Below are 22,649 nucleotides of genomic sequence, written 5' to 3'. Positions count from 1 at the left end.
CAGGAAATTTCCACCCCTCAGGTGGTTTTGTGTCAGAGGGACAGCTCTGGAGACAAAATTACAGAGACAAGGCTGAGATGGTTGGGACACGTACAGAGGAGGGATATGTTTTTTTTTTTCAATATATTACTTAAAATTGTGTGTATTGTACAATTTATTTAGGTTTGTCACTAAAAAAAATAAATTTCAAAAACACACATTTTAAAATATGATACACTTGTTGTTACAGGGTTAAGGAGTATTTTATAAATACTTGCAGTTTTAATAACTGCCTAAATAAGTGTCCCGGTGCACTTAAAGATTCTTGCTGAGCAGCAAGACTTAACTTTTTGACATGTGTTATTTGAGAATAAAGTGTTACCTCGATTTTGACATTTCAAATAATCCAGAGCACAGCATATTGAAAAACAGTGGAAGTCGTCTTTATTTCATTCAACAGAGAAGCTGCTGCAACATTGGAGTGAACCACTGAGCAGAAACTAACATTCACACTGAGCCGCTGAAAAGATGACCTGGCACAGTGGATCTGTAAGGCTTAAGGACGCCTCAATCACATGCATACACACACTCAACCTCATTTACATCGGCTATCTTACACCTGTGTGGCTGCACAACCTGCAGCCTCATTGCTATCCCTCCTCCCTCTAATGTGGTCAGTCAGAGGTGAGGGGTTAAGGGTCACCTTGGGATCAGGTAACCTCTAGTCCCTGCGCCTCAAACGCAGGGCTTTTTCATCACTTTGACATAACACAGAGACGTTAACCGTTCATCTCTATGGTACACATCTAAGCAACGTAACCCCCCTGAAAAAACACTGCATGGCCAGCCGTGGGCCTGGAGAGCGGAGATCAAGGGGTGCTGAGGGGAGGGCATGCTCTGGCCAAAGGGAGGGCGAGGAGGAGTACAGCACTGGCCAAGACAGTAATTAGATTGGTCACTTGGTAGATCGTCGGGTAGGCTCAGAGGCGGTGGGAGGAGGTGGCGGGCCACGGCGGTCTAGATCTTCAATGTAGAACATGATGAGCTTCCTGCGCTCCTCTGGGACACACTCCAGAACAAGGTACCGCTTGTCGTTCTGAAGAATCTTCTCTACGTCCTTCAGATGCTGCTCCGACTCCTGGATGAGCTTTCTCGACCTGCGCACAAGGAGACAGGCAGAGCGCGCTCACAAGCAGGAATACAATAAGATGAACAGCACCCTCTCCGAGTCCCGGGGATGGAGTGTACTCGCTCTAGAGCTGAATGTTTTTAAGACGTCAGCCCAATTTAGTTAGACTCAGGCATGCTGCATATAGCTGCCTTCAGTAAAAATAGCTGTGTTAACTGACAGCATGTCACCACTTCTAAAATTGGTCCTCATGAAGCTACAAAATGTAACAACGTTGCATCCTGGATGCTCTGCAGCAGATAAAAAAACTATTTTGCAGAGGGTAATAAAACCAGCAGAAAAGATCACTGGCTCTGGTCTTCTGTTGCAATCAAAGAGACTGCAGAAGCAAAGACACCACTCAAGAGCTTTATATAAGAGTCACTAAAGACAGATCTCATTCTGCACTCACTGTTTGACCTGTGCTAGATGCTACAGGTCCATCAAAACAAGGACACGTAGACTAAAGAGCTGTTTTTATTCAGCTGTGCTACATCAAGCATCATTACTGCAATACACTATGAGAAGTTCTATTTAATTCTCGACTCCTTCATATTAAAAATTATTTATTATCTTTTACTGAGAGGGCTTGGATTATTGTGTGAATGGCTTGTTTTTGTAGTGTTCTTTATTTTGGGAGTAGCACTTCTGTTATGTTGTATTATTTTAACACTGTAGACAAGATTCTGAAAATCTTGAACCTCACTGTGCTCTGTGTGGGCACATCAAGGACTAGCGAGCTGCTGAGACAAACTAAAGCATACTCAGGTGTGAATTGTGTGCAGCGCAGTGTGAGTGCAGGCCAGTGGGGATACAGGGACAATGGTTAAAAACTGTAATTCAGATATTCTCACTATTGAGCAGACTACAGTTTCAAGTCATGCAACCTGTGCAAGAATCTTCCAGTGTCGTTATAAAAAAATAAAAAATAAATACGATTTCACCCACACCAGTTTTCCACTTAAACATTTAACACACCATCTGCTTAAAGTTGCAGAGAAATAAAGACTAGATGAGCTTTATTTATAACAAGTTCCTAGGAAGGGGCACAACTGTGTCGGGTTATGCAAACTGAACATATGTGAAACAAAGCACAGACCTGTATGTGATGAACTTTGTCTCCTTTAACAGTGTCCTGAAGTCAGCTTTGGCTGTGATGTATTTGTCTTTGATGTAGTCTTCGAACTCCCGCTGTCTCTTCTACAAACAAGGACAAACAGGAGTCAGAACTCCAGAAAATGGAAGTGTACTTCACACAAATAATTAAACTCACATTATAATATGTTTAAGATATATCAGCCACTGTTGAGAAGGTTTGCAGTCCACAGGCAGCAGCTTTCATTGTAGAGGAAGGATTATGAATAGAAACACCCCATGAATCCAAAACAACGTAAGCTGCCAAGTCCTTGAGATCATGACAATGAAAGTAATCATTTGATTACAAGAAGCCTTTGAATAATAGTGTGAATTCATGCATGCGTTTTTTTTTCATGCTGACATTTAATTTGTAATTTAGCGTTTGCTTCGATCTAAACGTTTCCTTGAATAGGACGGATGCGGTTCAGGCGTCTATTAATTGGAAGGTCAGCGGTTCAATTCGTGGGTCCCCCTACTCTGCATGTCAATGTATCTGAATCCCCATCCATTTAAATCTTTTAAGCTTCCCCAAATCCATCCATTGGAGTGTGAGCGTGTGCGAATGATACACAAATGATACACAAAACTGCTTGTATGAATGTGTGTGTGATGAGTGAATGAGGCTTGTAGTAAGAAACCACTTTGAGGGCTCAAACTCAGTAGAAAGCCTCCTTGTAGTGACACCTATGTAATGGATTTCAAAAGGTTAATTGGCACAATGTATTCTTGGCATCTCAGCTCGCAACCAAAGGTGATCAGGAGATCCAGCACCACCTTATGGCAACAACCAACATGGGTTTAAACTAAGCAAAAAATGAATTAATTGCTGTTTTAATAAAGAAAAAAATAGAGTATTTGTCCTTTTTCTGTCCTTCTGTAAACGATGGTGATGTTTTTATGCTGCAAACAGCAGAGCACATTGAAAGCGAAAGTTAAGACATTTGAACTCTGGAATTTTTTGGACTTCCCCTTTCTCGCATTTCGCTGAACAACAGAGAGAGTCTATCCACAATAATTACCACACACACCACCGAAGATTCAGCAGAGAGCGAGAGATACAGCATCACTTTCACTACCCTCTTGATAAATTCAGATTCATGGTTTGGATTTTATTAGACGCACTTTTAAGTCAAATCATCTTTTGGGCTGACTGAAGAGACATGGAGAAGGACTGGATTTATAATTCACTTTTGAATTATCCGATTCTTTTGTTTAGACTGGCAGTAAGATAAGATAAGATAAGATAAGATAAGATAAGATAAGATAAGATAAGATAAGATAAGATAAGGTTTATTAGTCCCACACGTGGGAAATCTGTTGTATCACAGCAGAAAGTGGACAGTGCAAAGTTATAGTAGCAAAAATTTAAGAAAAACACTGGAATAGGATAAGAAGCAGCTGTGAAGACTGCTACAGGGTGTTTACTCCTAAGGTGTGGCATTAAGTGAGATTTTAAGTGAAAGAGACACACTACAGAGCAATACTGCTTTCTTGTGACGTACTTTTGCAACACGACTAATCTCTTATCATCTTATAATAATATAAAGATGGGTTGGAGCCCATAACGTCTTACCCTGTCACTGGAAGAGAATTTAATACAACGAGGATCGTCTTTGATAACTTTCTTCACCTCCTTCCATGTGGTTGTCAGAGTAATCTACAACACACACAAAAACAACAGCCTTTTCTTTAAAATTGTCAGTGATCGAGCTGCAGATCTATCATATATAACGTATTATAAATATAGCATATAAAATGACTTCTGGCACCTTTTTCTGTCCTGTTTTTTCACTTCTTACCATGCTGGTCTCATCCAGCAGTTGTCTGAAATGTTCCTTCTTTTTCTTGGCCAGCGCTTCTACATGTTCATTAAACAGCTTCTCCTTTTCCTCTCTCTCCAGCAGCGAAGCTGACTCCCAGCGATGGTCTTTCCGCAGGTTACGACGTGTGTCTGACCATGTTGCATCAGAAGAACGGACCTGAAGAGCGAATACAAAAACAGTCGTGGGAAAAAAAAAAAAACTGCTTGAAGGGATCAAAGAGGGGGAAAAAACCCATCTAGTAGGATTATCCCCAAAATAAGCAACACATGAACTGTAACATTTCAAACACTTTTTGACAAACAATGATCACAACTTAACGAAACTCACACATGATAAGAGCATGTGTTTTTTCACACCCCAGTGTTTCTGCAGAGCACCTCACCATGTCAGACATTAGAGCTTTGAAATGCTGGATGGCCTCCTCCCTCTTGTGCTGTTCCCTTTCTCGGTCGATCTCTTTGGTCTGTTCTGATCGGGCCTTCTGGACCTCCCGCTCCCTCTCTCTGAGACTGGCCTCAATACGAGCCTGGCGTTCCAGCTCTCGCTCCTTCTCAATGTCAACGTTCTGCAGGTGATATCACAAGAAGTCTGTGTAAGCTTCTTTCGATATGTTGCACTAAATTCTCTCTTTTAGAAATACAAGTTAGGTTGAGCTGGTGCCATATACATCAGGTCAACGTCCAGTTAGTTAACATTTATTACATGTGCACCTCCCTAAAAGTACATGAACAGTTATTATTCCAATGAATGCTTTCGAACACATCAGATAAACCCTGATCAGCACATAAACCCTGACATTATCTCCACAAAGCTGCTCCTACCTTGGCTTGTTTTTCCATGAACTGTTTGAAAAGCTCTTCTCTGAGTGCAGAACTCTCCACATTCTTGTATCGCGGGTCAGTCTCTAGCCTCTCTTTCACTTTGCTCCACCGCTGACCTCCCTCTATGTGCTGCTCACTCAGAAGATCAAAAAAGTCCTGCTTGACCTTAAAGAAAAAAACAAACACGTCAAACTTTATTATAAATCTGTGTAAAAACAACGTCAGCAGCAGAGACGCAACTCTGGAGAGTTTAAGGCTAAGAAAGAAAGACTGTGCACTTTGAGGTGTGAGTGAGTCTTACCTTCTCTCCCCTAGACTTGGAGTCCTCTTTTTCTCTCTTCCTCATAGCGGTGATGAATTCCACAAAGATAGCCTCCCTGTCTTTCATCTTCTCTATGGTCTTAAATCTGGGATCTCGGCCATGCTTCACTGCAAATTCACTAAATGTTGTCCTGCAAAAAAGCAACAATGCTGATTATTAGGAAGCAAAACGACCCGGTACAAAGATATTTAAAGTCTAAAAAGGACCTTGCAAAAATACTGGTGGCTGCCAGTGCTACTCTTTAGCCTCCTAGTAGATGCACGCATCTGAGTTTCAGAAAACTTGACCTCTGACCTTGAGGTCAAGGACCTGACCTTTGGGGGGGTGGGTAGAATTTCAAAATATTACGCTACCTGGTTCCTGCATTTATTCATTCATAGCCGACCAGCCTTTAGCGGCTACAGGATAAAAACTGTTCAACATGTGTCGAGCTCTCTTCTGATGTCGCTTCGATGTCCTGCATTACTGTGTGGTGTTTATGTTGCATACAAATTACATCACGGCACTTTCTCACCACCTTGCTATAACGACTAGGGCTGGGTATTGTCACTGATTTCTAGAATCGATTCGATCCACGATTCCATTCAATTAGATTTGAATCGGGGAAATTTTGCCTCAGTCTATTCTATTCTACCATTATAATTCTGATCACGTATCAGTACATTTCCATATTTTTATATCTATAAAAAGAAAGCTGACAGTTGCGAGCCTTTATCAAAAGTGTAAGCATCACAGCAGAGGCCTTTGTGTCAAAGTAACGGAGGATAAAACACAGAAAAACATGAAGGCGACTTTCCTTGCCTGGGATTTTATAGCAGATGACCTTAAAAATATTCTGCAGTAGATCAAAAACGAAAGAAAGTGATTAATCAACATATGAACATTACCTGATGCTGCTGAAGTGAAGCAGAGCAAAGTTACAGAGGTTTTATTAGAGACACAGCTAAGCGTTTTGCAATTTTGCATAATTTTAAAAAGTTTACATTTGTTCAGAAGCCTATTGAACAGCAGAAATGAGGCTCTCTTTTCGGAAGTAAGTAAAAGGGAAAAAAAACAGCGGCCGACAGCGCTGTAAACAGCGGTAGACTTGTGCGTAATAAGCAAGCGAATAATGCAGGAAAAATATTTTTAGATGGGAAACTGTTCTTGAAGTACAGAGAGAGAGAGAGACAGCGAGCTCTGCATGATGTGTGATTTTATCGTGGTGGAAGCAAAACAGCAAAACTAAGAGTGAATTCATGACGATGTTTACGTGAAGCGAAATGTGAAGCGTAGTTTGGATCTTCTGTTGCTGCTGGTTCAGTCAATATTGTTTGGAGAGAGACAAAAACCTGCAGCTTGCGCAAAAAGGGCATAAACACAAAGCGTGGACCTGCCGAAACCTCCGAATCAGCGAGCTGTCAGCTTTCAGCCCCGACCATGTCCATGCTGTCGGGTGAGAAAGGCGACGTCTCACTGATTCTGATCCGTCGGCGGGTTCGAGCTTTGTGTTTAAGTCTTTGTGCAGAATCCGTGTACCTGCTCACATTTACTGTTTTAGTTGTTTGGTGGTTGTTGAAATTTTGTGAAGTTTAACCTGAGATTCTGGCGTTTCGGGCAAAATAAAAGTATATTTAAAAATCGATTCAGGATTTTAATGAATCAATTTTACATTATCCAAGCTAGAATCGATTTTAATTGATAAATCGATCATCAAAACCCAACCCTAATAATGACCCTACCCACATTGAGGAGGTACTCAATTGTAATGGAAAATGACCGAAACCAATGGTTGAACGGAGCTTAGTAGGTACTAGTAAAAAAGAGGCAAACGAGTAATGTAATAAGACTTTTCTTTGAGGGTAATTGTAGTGGTGACTGATTTGACCCCATAAAACCACTATGAAATGTAGTAAAAGTGGACTGTCCTGTCACCTTGGTGTGAGCTTCGCCTCCTCCATCATCCTCCTGAACTCATCTTTGGCCTGCATCAGCTTGTTCTTCTTCTCCTTCCTTTCCTCCTCTGCTCGTGTCTTCACATATTGATCAAATACCTGAAGCACAATTATACCAAAATGACTCAAAGGCCACAACAAAGTGTAACAGCTAAAAATACAGTACAGAGAAATACTGAGAAAAGGGTAAAAACAAAAAAAAATAACCTGTTTCCTTTCTTTGGGGTTCAGTAGTAGGTAACGTGGGTCAAAAACAATCTTGTGGAGTTCTTTGTCCCAAGTTGAGAATGCAGACACCTACAGGCAGGAAAGACAACAAGACTAAACGGTGACCACGTGTCTGACAAAAGCCTGAAAGATTTGACATTTCCGAGCATGTGCAATGGAAAGAAAATCTCAAAAAGTGGGAACAATTCATCTCATGTAGTTCTCTCAAACAAACTTTTTTTAAAAAAAAAAAAGATGTGTTACCCCTCTCTCCAACAACATATCTTTGAACTGGGTCATCCTGGCCTCTAGTGGCACTATAGCTCTTTCTCTAGCTGCTCGGAGCTCTGCCTCCATGGCTGCTTCCTTCTCAGAGTCTGCCTCTTTCGTGTCCTCCTTCCTGCAAGTGTTAAAAACAGAGGTGGTGGTGAGAGAATCATTTTTTTAAAGATTAATGAATCAAAAAGAGAAAGGAAAAAAAGAATTTTTCACAGGGATAGGACTTACTTCCTCTTTTTGGCTTTGGTTGGCTCCTCATCTTGATTCTCTTCAGCAGCAATGGATAGTTCTGGATCCTCCTTGCTGACACCTGTGTGTGAACACAGACACAACACAAATATAGTGAGCACAGAGAGCCAAGAATGACTGCAACACTTGTGTTTTTTTTAGAGGGCTGCCTGCCAAAAGGTAGTGCCACACAACTTCAACGACTACTAGTTCAACTTGGACTGTTTAAGCTGAGCATTTGTTTGTTCTGAGGGCATGTGCTGTGTTCATGGCTAACTGATAAGAGCTGAGCCTGTCCCTCTAATGAACGTGGCCACGTGGTTAACTGTTGTGTGACGCAGGACTATTGTCGCAGAAAGTGGTTTTACCAGCGTGCAGCCATTGTGAAGTCCACGCTAACAGAGGTGACTGTAATTAGCCTTAAACTGTATAAAAGTGGAACAGCTACCCAAAGGTCATGCACAGGGTTTACTGTTCCAAAAGAGAAAAAATAAACACCTGATTTGTGCAACTACATCACTGCTGTCTCTCCGTTCACTGATACGTTGTAATGTTCAGTAAAAGGTGGTTAAGGGTGAAAGTCAGAGGTCTCACAGGTGGGTTGAAGACACAAGTGTACGACTGTATCCGTTTTTAATCCCTACTGAGCCACAAAGATCGACTGATTATACAGATTCAGATGCTGCAAAAATTTGGGGAAAAAACAAAACAAACACTGGAGTCTTTGCTTCTGGTCTTGACTTCTTCTCTTCCTATATCAGATCTGATGAGGGAGTATTGTCTCAGTGGCGACACCTATCATTCAGGTGAATATGGTAGCTTGCCCCTTAATGTTGAGCATGAATAGAAGTGGCCGTGTGATGATGTTGCCAGCAGCACGTGAAGTATATTTTAAGTGTTTATTTTTGTTTCCCTAACATGTAGTTTTAAGCAAAATAAAAAAAAATAGGGGATAAAAAGTTGATTTCAACAGAAATACATTATGTATTCTGTGGCTCGTTATTATGGAAAATCCATAAAGCTTGACATAACTTGAAAAAGAAAAGAGGAAAAACACTCAAAAATGTGAAAACATCTGACTGAAAATTCGGACCACAGGCTGTACTCTTGTTGCTTCGTCAAATAAAAAGATAAATAAATAAATACTAATGATAATAATAATAATGACAACAATAATTAATATGCTTTTCTTAGCTTAAACCTTTCCTATATCAATACTCTCAGTACATAATGTATAATTTATAAAACATTGCATCCACACCTGTCTTCTTGCTGTCCTCCAGACCCCTCTTATGTGGTGGCTCCTGGATGTGCTTGTCAACATCAGCTCGACCAACCAGCTCCTCGGGGCGGTCCCACATGGAGAGCCGAGTTGTCGGGTTGTAGAAGAATACACGATCATCGCCTGTCCACACCACACACCTAAAGCAGATTAATAGACACAGAAGAAGAGAAAAAAAAGGGCAGCATTATATTACCGCCCTGCCATATACCATGAAGGAAAGTGTGCGATGATATGCAGAGTCTGTACCATGGCGTGCCAGGAATAGGGTTGGTGGCTACAGGTCTGGCTTTCTGAGCTGCCTTTTCCTCCTCCGTCATCTCTTCTTCTTTTGTCTCCTTGATAAAGAGAAAAAAAAACAAGAAATGGTTCTTTGTTGCTGCTACCTTCAGATGGTTTACTGGATTCAATCTGTTTTGGCTTGGCAGTGCAAGTGGTTAATCAGATACCTCCTTCTCATTATTAGTGTTTTCCATTTTGTTCTCCTTATCCTCCATCTCCATTGCCTCAGCTTCCTCCTGGGCAAGTCGCTCTTTTGCCTTTTCTGCTTCTTTTTCTACAGAGAAGGGAGGAGAAAAAAAACAGACAAATGCGGACGGTGAGATAACTTAAGTTTGACTTTACATCTGGTCTGACAAGAAAGTCAAAGTGGTTATAGCCTATGAGTTTGGTAAAACTGAGAATGAGCCCTTTTAATTTAATTAACTCTTCCACTGAATGATCTGGAGCCTGAAATCTCAGCAGGATTGGGAATCAGTGTATACAAGCTTCAAACTAACTAGATACTGTGGCCATGCACTCACCAGTCACATCATTAGGTACACGTTGCTGGCACCAGGTTGGACCTCCTTTAACCTCCAGAACTATTTTAACTCTATGGTCCATATTGACATGACAGCATGAAGCAGATTTATTGGCTGCTCACCTATGACGCAAATACCACCATACCCCAAAGACTGGACTGAGATCTGGACACTGTGGAGGCCATTTGAGTACAGTGAACTCATTTTCATGCTAAAGAAGCCAGTTTGAGATGATCTGAGCTTTGTGACCTGGCGTGTTATCCTGCTGGAAGCAGCCATGAGAAGACAGGTACACTCTGATCATAAAGCAATGGACACGGGCAGAAGCAATGCTCCAGTAGGCTGTAGCTTCAAAATAATATTCGTTTGGTAAAAGGGGCCATCAGCAGAAGCCTGAAGTATTGATACAAGGCAGGGTGGAGCTATACTTTAATGTTGTTCACACCAGATTCTGACCCTGCCATCTGAATGTCAGAGCAAAAACTGACCCCAGCATTTTCAGAGAACTGCTGCTTATGGGATATTTTCTCTTTTTCAGATCATTCTCTAGAGATGGTTGTGCAGGAAGATCCCAACAGATCAGCAGTTTTTGAAAAACTCAGATCAGCCTGTCTTGCACTACCCCAACCATGCCATGTTCAAAGTCACTTAAATCACCTTTCTTCCCCATTCTGATGCTCATTGCGAAATTCTGCAGACCATGTTGGCTATATCTACATGCCTAAAGATAGCAGATGGGCCAGTTACATAGAGCAGTGCAACAAATGTGCCTAATGAAGTGACGGGTGAGTGTATGTAAAAATTACGAGTCTGAAGCAACATAGTTTCCTGTGTTTTGCAGTACAGAAAAATCGTTATTACAGATTTTTGGGACATTTTAGAAGATTTAGAGGATTTGAAAAGAAATTCAGCTAGACCCACTATTTGATTTGCATTTAAAAGAAGGCAAGTCTGTCTTTTTTTAAAATACAGATAACAGATAGCTAACAGATAGCACAGTTTTGGGAAAAACTCATAGCTCAAAAGGATAATACTGGATAAGACACATGATGTCAAAGCCTACCTTTCTCCAACACAGCCTGTGGTTTCTCCCAAGTGGACTCTAGCGTCCGGTTGTTGTAGTAGTACGTTTTCCCATCTGCTGTTTTGTACTCTGACCACTCGGGGAGCTGCAATGATCCAGCCATGGAAGCAGGAGCTGCCGAGAGCGTCAGCTGGGGGTGCATCACGGAAACTAAAGGCGGGCCCATACCAGGAAGCATGCCTGTCAGCAGTCATACAGGGAAGAGAGAGACCATTGTTGGCTGAGTGTCATCTTTATGTCTGAGCCACTAACACTAGCTACAATGGCATTAGTTTAGACATTAATGAAGGCGATTTCATGACCCAGACTGTTACCAACATGTGGTGATAGTAATAACAAAAAAACCCACATCTTAGTAAAACCAGAGGTAAGAATAACTCACTGCAAGCTAAAAACTGTCGGTGTGAGGGTTTCTCTGCTCATCAAGCAGAGCAAGACGAGGGAAAATAAAAAGAGAGGGTATTGTGATTTTTGTGAAAGAAACTCTTCACGTCTAAAATGCTTTGAACAAGCAACTATATGACAATGAACACAGGCCACACAAACAGACAAATACAGTAGTGACCACAAACACACAACCATGCCACAAAGGAGGACGACCACAACAACACATCATGTAGCCCTAACCGTTACACTACCAAAGCCCTGACACAACAATGAGACTGCCCTTAAAATATAAAGATGGTCACTCCTTTCTAAACCCCACCCCCCACCCCCACCCCCCCAAAAAACTGTTTACGGTCGACAACCACATGCCTAAAAATGCCCCAACAACCAACAACTCAGTAACATCTAACAATTTAGAACAGTTAACAGCAAAAAATTACCCCCTTCCGGTTCAAAGAATCAGTGTCAGTATCATTTATTAAAAGTTAAATCATGTTCTTGTATGTTTGCTTCTCTTCTTCTTCTTCTTTTTTTTAAAGTGGGTGGAAGAATTCAGTTAAGAAGAAACTAGAAAAGATGTCACACAAGATGAGAATGAAACACTGCGCGTGACTATCTAATCACCCTCTCTGATCATGGAAACAAAATTAAGCTTCTGTTTCTATCAGCTTTAATGGAAGGAATTTCACCACTGTACACCCAATGGACCATGTTCACAGCACTCAACACCATGCCACTGTTTGTGGGTCTGCATATACACCAGACTACGCATGTAGACATCATTCACTACCATGCGATCTACTGTAGATCTGATAGGCGAGCGGCTGGGTGTTTACCGTTGGCGCTGGGGCCTGCCTTTACACAGGTTGCATCTACTATCTGCATCATTGCTACACCTGCAAGAACAACGGACAAGCAAGCATCTGGTTGAACACAGCAGGACACTAGATATCAGCTACCATGTTGTGTAAGAGCTTGTATATGTTTGGCCCAGTTCAGACAAAACACACAACCAGATTTTTTTTTCTGCCTCTGTTGAAATTCATGTATATTTAAAGATGTCAGGAATCAGCTGCACAACATAACGTACGGCCTGTATTGATGGCACATCTGAGAGAGTGAATCCATAATAACAACACCGTCAATCAGGAGATTCCAAGTCTGACGTTTGAAAACCATCTGTCCTAATTGAGGTGTGCTTTCAGCCAATTTTGATTTTAGCTGGCAATAAATTTATCCACCTGCATGACCTTTCACTTTAAATTAGATCTAAATAATGGGCTGGAGCTGGAGCCTGCTGGCTACCCAAATCTTTTGTTGTTAATATTTACAACAATAATAAAGCTTCTTTTGGGTGCTCCCTTATTCACAAGGGGTCACCAACGCAGATGAATCTACATGTAAGATTTGACACAGATGCTTACACCCTCCTGACACAACCCTCCCAAGTATCTGTGCCTCTTCCCAGTCTTGACCTGGGGATCTTTCACACATCAGGCGAATGTTTTTATGACTGCACTATAAAGTCACAATTAAAATAAAATAAAAATCTGGGTTTCTACCCAGAACCCCCCCCCCCCAAAAAAAAAAAAGTTGCTATCTGCAGTACTGAGTGAGGCCGTATCCAAATACTTGACTCTGTAGATTCTTCTTTATTGTTGTAATTATTCAGTTTCATCTCTTACACTCAAAAAAGGAGAGAGATCGCAAACTGATCTTTTGCTCTCCTACAACCCTAGAATCTGGTCAGTGACCCCCTGGCAACCTTCATTTGGAAGTAAAAAATGTGTATTCCCCAACTGGTTGGCAAGCAGTTGCTGGATGTCGCTGGGTGAAATCGGTCATGATGAGGGTACTGTTGGGTTGGGCGATATGTAAAAATTTTCCAACTGGCAATCGTTAGTCCAACAATCGTCAATGGGCGATATAATCGCAGAGTTTTTGATGGGCAGGGCAATGTGATCATGCACGGACTGATCACAAAAAACAAAAACAAAAACCCAGCTGTCAGCGTTAATGCGGCTTAAATGCAGTCATCACGATTAAAATTTTTAACACTCTCAACCCATCTGGAGCGCAGAATGAACAAAATTTGGACTGCCAAAATGAGTTGACAGAGACATTTCAGGGATTTTGAAATTCCTTCCATTAAAGCTGAGGGGGAAGGAACGTGATGAAGGCACGTTAACGCTGACAGCACTAAAAAAATATAAAGTCGACAATTTGGGATTTTTTAGGCGTTAAACCGGATGAAAGGGGCAAACCTAAGGATGTAACCAAAGTGGTGTGCCACTTTTGCAGACGTTTAGCGCGAGCTGAGTACTTAAACACGGTTAGCTTGCATGAGCATGTACGTGTCTACCATCCAGCTGAGTATGCTAGGCTATCACCAGCTTCTGCAGCTCCATCAACAAGCATTTGGGCGCACTCTGAGGAGGGTGCAGTTAAAACAGCGTTATTATTTTTTCTATTGACTGCTCCATCATTATTAGCAAACTTACTCATGGGCAAATAAATAAATAACACCCTTGTAAAAACTATCGTCGATAGTAGATATATTCGTCCAATCGCCAAACCCTAGGGTACTGCATAAAAAACTCCTTGTTATTGCTTTGGTTGCTAGCAGATTGAGGAGGTCGCTTATTGTTTGTTTAGAAGATTGGAAGATCACTACAACTCAGAGACTAAGAAGAAGAAGAGAAGATGCAGCACCTTCTTTGCAATTGATTTCACCATGTGACAGCCTGCAACCAAACAGTTGGGGAATACACATTTTTCCCTAGCAACCTGTGGTCCACATGGTTAGTGACTGACTGCTAGACCTACATGAATGAGGTCTAACAATCACTGTCTCTTTGCTATGCAGTGTAAAAGAGCAGGAATCTGGGGCTGTTTCTAACATTTTCTCTCTTTCTCTTTTTACTTAAATGTAATTAAAGCTAAAAATCACAACACTAATTATATTTAAATCTAATTTGTGGCAGTTCTGCTGACCAAACGTTCCCTTTTGATTACCACTAAAATGCCTGGAGTCCAAAGAATAGCATTCAGGAGAATCATACACCCTATAACCAGCCCTACGTGTCTTGTGCACACCTGACTGGATTGAATCATGTGTACATCCAAATATTTTAGAAGACCTTAGATACAAAAAACCCTCCTGGACTGTAAAAGACAGCCTTACAGCAACAGCAGCAGGCCATGGTGGACAAAACATTTAAAAACATGGCCCAATGAGGCAGAATAGTCATTACAGTATATACATGTAAAGCTTGACTAAAGGTTTTTGTGTCTCATTCTCACCTGGTAGAGGGATATGCATGCCTGGCAAAGGCACCCTGAAAGGTGGCACCATGACAGGAGGGAAGGCAGGTATGGCTGCGGTGGGCTGGGCCACACTGTGAGGCAGGGCTGCTGGCAGCAGTGGCACGGTCTGCACTGCCGTAACAGGAGATGGCACCGTGGAAACAGTCACCACAGTGACCGGAGAAACAGCAACAGATGAGGTCACTGTGGCAATAGGAGGGAGGTCTGCTACAACGGTGGCTTTTGGGAAGAAAAAGAAGTACTTTTGGTTTTATTCTTGCTTTGTGTGTGTGTGAGTATGAGATGTTGATGAGGTTTACCTGCTATGCTCGCAGAGGGGGAATGGGTGGTGATGGAGTCTGGACTGGAGGTGAGTGTGCGGGAGGGGGCCGAGGATGGAGCTTGAGTAGGGGAGGCTGCTGCTGCTGTGCTTGCTGTAGTATTGACACTGCTTGAGCTGGCGGTCACCCCAACATTTGCCCCTGAACCTGCAGCCCCAGCCACGAGAAGAGGGTTGAGCTCAGACTGCTGGATGACCTTCACACCATCAGGTTTACTCCATGATGACTCTCTGGTCCGGGCGTTGTAGTAATATGTCTGTGAATGAGAAACAATCACAGTTTTTTTTAAATATTGTGAAAAAAATCAGTTTTTTATGATTACAAAAAAATGAAAGAACAATTTGTATTGCATTACAAATAATTAATAACAAAAATTTAATCTTGTTACAGCAGAGCTCTGATTTAGGGAATACAGCAAAAGTGAAAAGGAAGGTTTACAAACTGTTAGTGAGACCTGCTTTGACACATGGTTTGGAGTAGGTGGCAAAAGCAAAAATACAAGAGGCTGAGCTGGTGGTGGCAAAGCTGGAAATGCACAGATTTTCACTGAGAGTGACCAGAAAGGATATGATTCAAAATGAAAATATAAGAAGGACCAGCTCAGGTTGGACAATTTAGAGACTAAGTTATAGTGGCAAGGTTGAGAGGGTTTAGACATGTGCAGAGGAGGGTTAGTGGATATATTGGACAAAGAATGTTAAAAGTGGAGCTTCCAGGCAGGTGGAAAAGAGGAAGACCACAGAGAAGATTCAGTGAAGGAGAACATGCAGTGGGTTGGTATAAGAGAAGGATGGAAGACTTGGAGGCAGATGATATGATAAGTAGTAGTACAGTGACTGGGAGAGTGGCAGGTGCCCACTTGATAGGCTTATCAATTATAACTACACTCAAGAGGTAGGTCCCGATTAACTAGTTCTGAAAAGATGACAGCAACATTTACAGTGAGTGGAAATATGTTAAAAACTGTTATTAGCAGCCTTGTTGTCTTCCAACGGTGACTGAAATGCAAACCAAGTAAAACCAAGTAACCAATATGGGAACTTGACAGCTTGAGTCTGATGACTGAGCTTCTAGGGGCAGCAGCCAATATTTCAGGCTAAGCAAGATTTCTTGTTCTACCAACTAAGGAATTTAGCAAACTGTAAAAATCTCATTTAAAAAAAAAAAAAAAACACAACACACCACTTTTAATTAGAGACAATATTGATGCAACCATAAGCTTTAACTAAGTGTGCACAAATTATTATTAAAGCTGTTTTAGTGCAATCAACTTATTTATTACACATATCATCTTGAGGATGCCTGCTATCTGCTTTCATAGGACCTCCACCTTACCTTTCCTTCTGGCGTCTTGTTCTCTACCCAGATTTCTTCAGCAGGGTTGAGCACAGGGTTTCCAGATGTGGGAACGGGAGGCATCCCAGGAGGAAACAGCATTCCTGGTGGAGGTGGCAGGTTACCAATAGGAGGGGGAAGGAACGGAGGTCTCTACACAATAAAGAGAGGGCACAGAATTTAGCTTTCATATAATAAAGAGCAGAACTGAGAGTCTAGATTATCCCGTTAAAGCACTCTATCCTCCAACATAATGTGTCTGTAGAGGATACAGAAAAGTGCACAGTCACAAGCAGTGGAGGGCTCAGCTAGCAGATGATGCTAATTGGCCTTTTTGGATTCCAAATAGGGAGATTTGTGCATCATTACTGTATTTTACAAGAGAAAAATGACATTGCACCAAAGAATCAATCATGAACCCAAAGAGATTATAAAACAAAGATTAGTCATATGCTTCCTTATTGTCTGCCCCTCCTTTTAAGAGTTAATACTGCTGTTATGCTGTAACAGAGAAGGACACACTCTTCTTTGCAGACTCTACCTGGGGCTACACAGCTGATCGATGCGTATTCAATAATTTAAAATAATAACTCAATTCACTTCGTCTCAAAAACCATTGTGAGCACGTCGCCAGAATAGGGTTGTCGCAATATAAGAATTTTAAACTTGATACCAAAACCCATGACAATACTTGATACCATTTCTGATACCATGAGGAAGATTTTAAACCCATCCTACATCACCAGAATAAATGGCGAAGAAGTCATATCCTCAACTTGCACTCACTGTGAAAAAGCCCTCACAGCTGGCTACATGAAATAAAGAAACATATTTTTTAGAAATTATTGTAGAGGTAAAAAAGTTAAAGTTAATTATCTAGTTCACATCTGCCTGCAGCCTCGCTCTCATCCAGCATGTACACTGCTCCAACTCTGCGTTAAGAATTGAAACCGCCTGATTTCCCGCTTCAGATTTCCGTCTTTATTTGCTCGGATTAGTTCATCACATTTCCCTTTCTGCTTAGCTCGGCTACGGTTCACTCCCTGCTCTGAACAGCCAGGAACCTGCCAGGTTTTCTGTTTCTCCATAACCACCTCTGCCATGGCTAAGTATTCGATCAGCCACTCGTTCAACCTGCAATAATTATTCATCATTTTTCTAACTACAGTCCGCTAGCCAACACGTTACTAATAACAGACAGCTAACAAGGCTGTTGGGTAACTGACAATAGTTAAATAGCTAATGTTAATGTGTGCACTGGTCGGGTTAACATTTTTATCTATTAAATACTTTCATGCTGTTGAAACAGGAGCTTTACTAACCTTAAAAATTCCTCTTAAAGTGTTGTTCAGTGTTATGAACGTTAACTACTACAGCTGGTAATGACAGGAGGAGCCATGTGAAGTTGTGTGTCATGGAGGAAGGAAAGACAGGACTGTTGGTATCAATATTGTTGCGAGTATCAAGTATTGATTTTTTTTAACAACCCTAACATGAGGGTAACATTTCCATGATGAAAACCATGCTTGTAAAAGAATGTGGAGCAGTTACCTGTAGGTGGGGAGGCCCAATAGGTGGAGGCATCCCTCCTGGTGGAGGGATTGGTGGCATGCTGGGGTCGAAGGGTGGACGTGCAAACGGAGGTCGTGGCGGAGGTCCCCTCATCATCCCAAAAGGAGGCGGCGGTGGCCTAAGGAGTGGTGGTGGGCCTCTTAACACCGGGGTCTGTGTAGGCGCAGGCGCAGGGCCACGAAACCGCACTGCCTGCTGCGCCATTCTGGCACAACATAATAAAAGTTATAGTTAAAGCTTATGATCAACACTAGACTGTAAATAAAGCCTTTGAAAAGAGTGCAGAAAGCAATTATTAGCTTAATTATTAAATATACAGTAGGGCTGTGTGATATGACCAAAATCTCATATCCCGATATAAGAATTCTATCGTCCTGATAACGATATAAATCACAAAAATGTAACATTTTCTGTAAATTCTGTGAATCTCGGGCAGCTCGTCTTGCAGGAAGTGTTTCCAGCTGCGCGTCATGTAGCTGGAGTCGAGTGTTTTAACCGATGCATGAAACTATACATTTTTAGACATAAGATGTAACGGCTGCCGTTTTCTTTGTGAGTATTTATTACACGGCGTGCTGCGGGGAAAAGCCTGTTCTAACGTTTGAGTCTAAGGTTTATTTTTTAGCACCTGGCGGCTCTTTTTTAATTCTCATCCATAAATAATCTGCTCTTTCACGTGATTCAGTTTATTTTGAAAAGTCTCAACAGGATCTTGAGCTTTATTGTGAAAGGTTTATGTGGAACATAAACAAGCGGACACGCGATGCTGTTACCGTCGTTGTTGCTAACCACAAGAGAAAGAGAGAACTTTAAGAAATTAATATAGCCACTACAGTGACCATCAAAACTATGAAAAAATATTGCTGTTAACAGTTTATTTTGTGACACCACGAAACAAACGATAGCGTAAAGTGAAACGATAGACGTTTTTATATTGTCATCCGATATATATTGTTATATCGAACAGCCCTAATATACAGTAAAAATTATACAGTGCAATGACAAATTATCCTTCACAATCCAAAAATAAATTACACTACAAAAGTAATAACATCTGTAATATCATATTAACATCTTAATATTGTAATTTTACAACCGAGGAAGCTGCAGTATAGCCAGGAAAGGTTAGCAATGAATACAAACACTTTCTGCTGACTAATGTGAGACTTGCTGCAGAAATGGGCCAGCAAACAGCAGCGGAAGAAGTGCTCAGACCTATTATCAAAGTCAAAGTAGCAATAGCACAACTTAAAACCACTCTAATATGAAGCAGAAGCTTTGTGTTACGTCGCAACAATTTAATGCTGGCTAAATGTTCAAAGATGCTATGATAGAAATGAAAGATTTCTCTGGTTCTCTGACACAAAAAATAAACAAATATATATAAGTAAATAAAAAAATAAACTCTGGGCCATTGCCCATCACCTAAACTGCCATTTTAATCCGAATTTGCCTAGAATTTCACAATCAGTGTATCGCTAAAGTATCCATCAGACACCAACATGAGCTCTGTTGCATGCTACACTTGTGAACTGTTATTACTGATGCATAAACATACATTTACATGTACGGACTGTAAATACTGCTCGCTTTTCTAACCAGGGGCCTGTTCTTCGTACGTCGCTTACTACATCCAAGATCAAATGACACATCCAAGACCAAACCATCGCGCTAACCGTGAGCTCGCTAATCCGGTTCCCCGAACACACCTGCTGTTGACGATTAGTACAGCTGGACGCAGTAATGTGACATCACTGGGTGTCGTAAAAGGGGCTACGCATCGATAGTAGAAACAGTGATCGGCAACCCGCTGATTGGTCGGCGAAAATGTCGAAGGGGCGTGCACGGTATTTTCCGGCAGCAGAGCAAGAACTCTTGAGTGAGGGATTTCAGGAGTTCCAGAGTTTAATTAAAACGCAAGAGAACACTGCAAAGGCTGCAAAAGCAAGGAGAGAGGGCTGGCAGAAAGTTGCTGACAAATCAAACTCGTAGGTAATTTAATAATAATAATAATAATGGATTGGGTTTATATAGCGCTTTCCAAGGCACCCAAAGCGCTGTACGATACCACTATTCATTCACTCCCACATTCACACACTGGTGGAGGCAGCTACGGTTGTAGCCAGGCTGCCATATCGCGCCATCGGCCCCTCTGGCCAACACCAGTAGGCGGTAGGGTAGATCTATCATATGACACTATATTGTCCAATATCATATGGCATTATATTATATTATAATATGTTATATTATATCCCCTTTCACATTAGAGCCACAACAGGACCCACAAGAACATGGGAACAAGTAAAAGTGGAATACAGGAGTATTCTACAGAATGGTAATATTTATCTCTTAGATTGCTTTTCGTCTCTTGGCAAGGTAATACTGGCCTGTAATACTCTGTTAGTTTGTTCATAACAGCAACCAAGAAAAGGGCAGAGGAAAAAAAGACAGGTGGTGGTCCTGCACCCCCTCGTCAACAAGTTGGTTAAGTAAATAATACCCTCACGGGAATATCGATATCTCTCAATGAGCACACTGTCGCGCTGAGCTAAAGGATCCTGTCTATCCCGCAATATACGCTGAATTCTGAGGACTCTCCTTATCAATCTTGCACCTTCCGCAATGGGTTGGTCGCGTATACGGACAGGACATGGCTGCGACAGACTTCCCAAATCCACCTTCGCTTTTATAGCCGTGGTCTCTCATCTTGATTACACGAAGTAATTTACAATTACTACTCTGAAATATGAATTACATCTGTAATAATCACATACATGTAATAGAATGTTAATAGTACATTTCCCTTTTTTAGGAAATGACCTGTATGTATCTGTGTGACATCAATAAAAGGATCAAGTGCTGCATTATCTTTAGTTACATTGATGATATTTATTTATGGTGAAACAGTGGTGGAATATCGCTGTTGCTTTCGTATAAATGAAGCGGACATACCTGCGTGGCCGCGATCTAATCCTGTTTACATAAAGTAAACCTGCTCCCGAGCAGGTTTACGCTTACGGCTCTGTTGCTATGACAGCAAGTCCCGGATGAGCTTCGGGGAACCGAACGATCCAGGATCACGCAAAATCGTCAACAATCTAATCCAGCTAACTTACTTAGCGAGGTACGAAGAACAGGCCCCAGTTGACTGGATGGTGTATAACACATTCATTTCAGTAACTTGAAACTATGTCTCTCAGATACATGTTCCTTATTCAAGCAACTCAGTCCAGTCCAGACGCTTTTCTTTCCAAGCTCCTTAGACTACGATGACCTGGATGACTGAGAACCTTCACAGATACATGTTCCTTATTATAAATACCTTAGGATTCTACTTAAGGACATCATTTAGGGTAAATTTACTTAATTGCTATGCAAGGCTGTTTGAAGACGGTGTGACGTGGACGGGTTGTCCATTCAGACTCTGTGGTATTTATATTCCCTCATATCTACATGCTGAACCCTTCAGGGTTATACCCGCTTGGCCGTAGATGAACACAAACATTCAGCAAATGTCGTCTTGTGATAATCGGGCTAACATCAACCTTTTTTCTGTCTATTTAAAACAGCTACTTTCCAATCACTTTAGCATATTTTTGCTAGCTGGATATAATTGATAACAACCGCCACGTTTGAGCCCAAGCACAAAGCCGGGTGATTGGGGTGGCCTTGCGTGAGAGGTAAACATCTGTCTGTTTAATCTGTCTGGCCCATGTTTACCGCGTGCCGGGGAGCGGAGAGCAGAAATCGAGCCGCTCTTCAACACGGGGGCTAGCTAGCTGGAAGCTAGTTAGCTGGCGTGGCTACATTGACATGCACGAGCGCCACATATCAACACTACTGAACCTAAAGCAACGCAGACCAGCTGCATATTAAATGTCCGCAAATGCTTTATATTACCCACGATTAATAATCATTTTAACGCTTTACTCGCTGTTATCTGACCTGTTGTCGTTGAACCCGATAGTCTCGCTCTCTGCCTGGTCCGCCATTACAGGAAAATGTAACCGCTCTCTTCCTGGAAACGCCCCTTAGCGGTGACTACTTTTCCTATTCGCCAGGCGCGGACCTCAGTCACGATACAGTTCGAGCTGCGTGGACTGTGATTGGATATTGTCTTTCTTGCGAACGTTCAGTAAAGTGTTCATTGGTCCGTTTGGGTCCCATTTTTCATGATGTCTTTGTTCAGTCGGTGCTCCGTGCTGTTGATAATAAAGCGGATTCTAATCACTGGAGATTTGCACACACTCCACTTGTGTTTTGGTGTCCGTGTTTTGTTTGATTTACACCTGTTGAGATGGCATTCCGCTACTTAAAAGAAGTGGCAGTACACCATATAGTGGAAACGCCCTGCGCTTACTGGAAGGCCTTCATTCTGAAATGTAGTCACAAACCTAAAAGTGCGAACTTTATATAGACAAAGCAAAAGGTGCCTTCATTCGCTCAAGGGCTAAATGGATTGAGGAGGGGGAAAAGAATTCTTCTTATTTCTTTAACCTGGAGAAAACTAGACAAACAAAAAAAACTATAATGAAGTTACAAATTAATAATACCCTGACTGAAGACCAACAGACTATAAACAACTATATCACAGAGTTCTATTCAGCCCTCTACACTACAAATTATTCCAGTTCGGAGACT

At 41.6% G+C, this 22,649-nt stretch overlaps 1 protein-coding gene across 4 annotated transcripts; it reads right to left on the bottom strand.

Annotated features, from left to right (window-relative positions):
* Positions 1–400: 400 nt before the first annotated feature.
* On the bottom strand, positions 401–22,064 carry tcerg1b (transcription elongation regulator 1b (CA150)). 4 transcript variants are annotated; one of them, XM_085420917.1, is made up of 21 exons: positions 21,954–22,064; positions 17,988–18,213; positions 16,437–16,589; positions 15,081–15,357; positions 14,758–15,000; positions 12,291–12,350; positions 11,047–11,247; positions 9,630–9,736; positions 9,430–9,518; positions 9,160–9,320; positions 7,899–7,980; positions 7,656–7,791; positions 7,392–7,481; positions 7,165–7,283; positions 5,230–5,380; positions 4,929–5,093; positions 4,490–4,672; positions 4,054–4,263; positions 3,858–3,941; positions 2,247–2,347; positions 401–1,136 (listed from the first exon to the last, which is right to left on the bottom strand). In XM_085420917.1, exons 1-21 carry the CDS (start codon positions 21,998–22,000, stop codon positions 935–937), a joined length of 3,087 nt encoding a protein of 1,028 aa, XP_085277043.1. In that variant the 5' UTR covers positions 22,001–22,064; the 3' UTR covers positions 401–934. The 4 variants fall into 4 exon arrangements, with proteins under 4 accessions (XP_085277043.1, XP_085277044.1, XP_085277045.1 ...); XM_085420918.1 differs by having other exon boundaries at positions 4,084–4,263; XM_085420919.1 differs by lacking the exon at positions 12,291–12,350.
* Between the last annotated feature and the right edge of the window lie 585 nt (positions 22,065–22,649).

This window comes from Rhamphochromis longiceps, linkage group LG10, assembly GCF_057381845.1.
Source record: "Rhamphochromis longiceps isolate RC_006_pf linkage group LG10, R_longiceps_female_GT1.1, whole genome shotgun sequence".
Classification (NCBI taxonomy): Eukaryota; Metazoa; Chordata; class Actinopteri; order Cichliformes; family Cichlidae; genus Rhamphochromis; species Rhamphochromis longiceps.
The sequence above is the reverse complement of the archived record's forward strand: the minus strand, read 5'-3'. Positions and strand labels throughout refer to the sequence as shown.

Excerpts from the sequence above, each read along its gene's own strand:
- tcerg1b (XM_085420917.1), bottom strand. The coding sequence starts at position 22,000 with ATGGCGGACCAGGCAGAGAGCGAGACTATCGGGTTCAACGACAACAG. Across the intron at positions 7,981-9,159 it reads GGAGGACAGCAAGAAGACAG|GTGTCAGCAAGGAGGATCCA; the intron begins GTGTGGATGCAA and ends GTTCACACACAG. Across the intron at positions 2,348-3,857 it reads AATTCTCTTCCAGTGACAGG|AAGAGACAGCGGGAGTTCGA; the intron begins GTAAGACGTTAT and ends CCTTGTTTGTAG.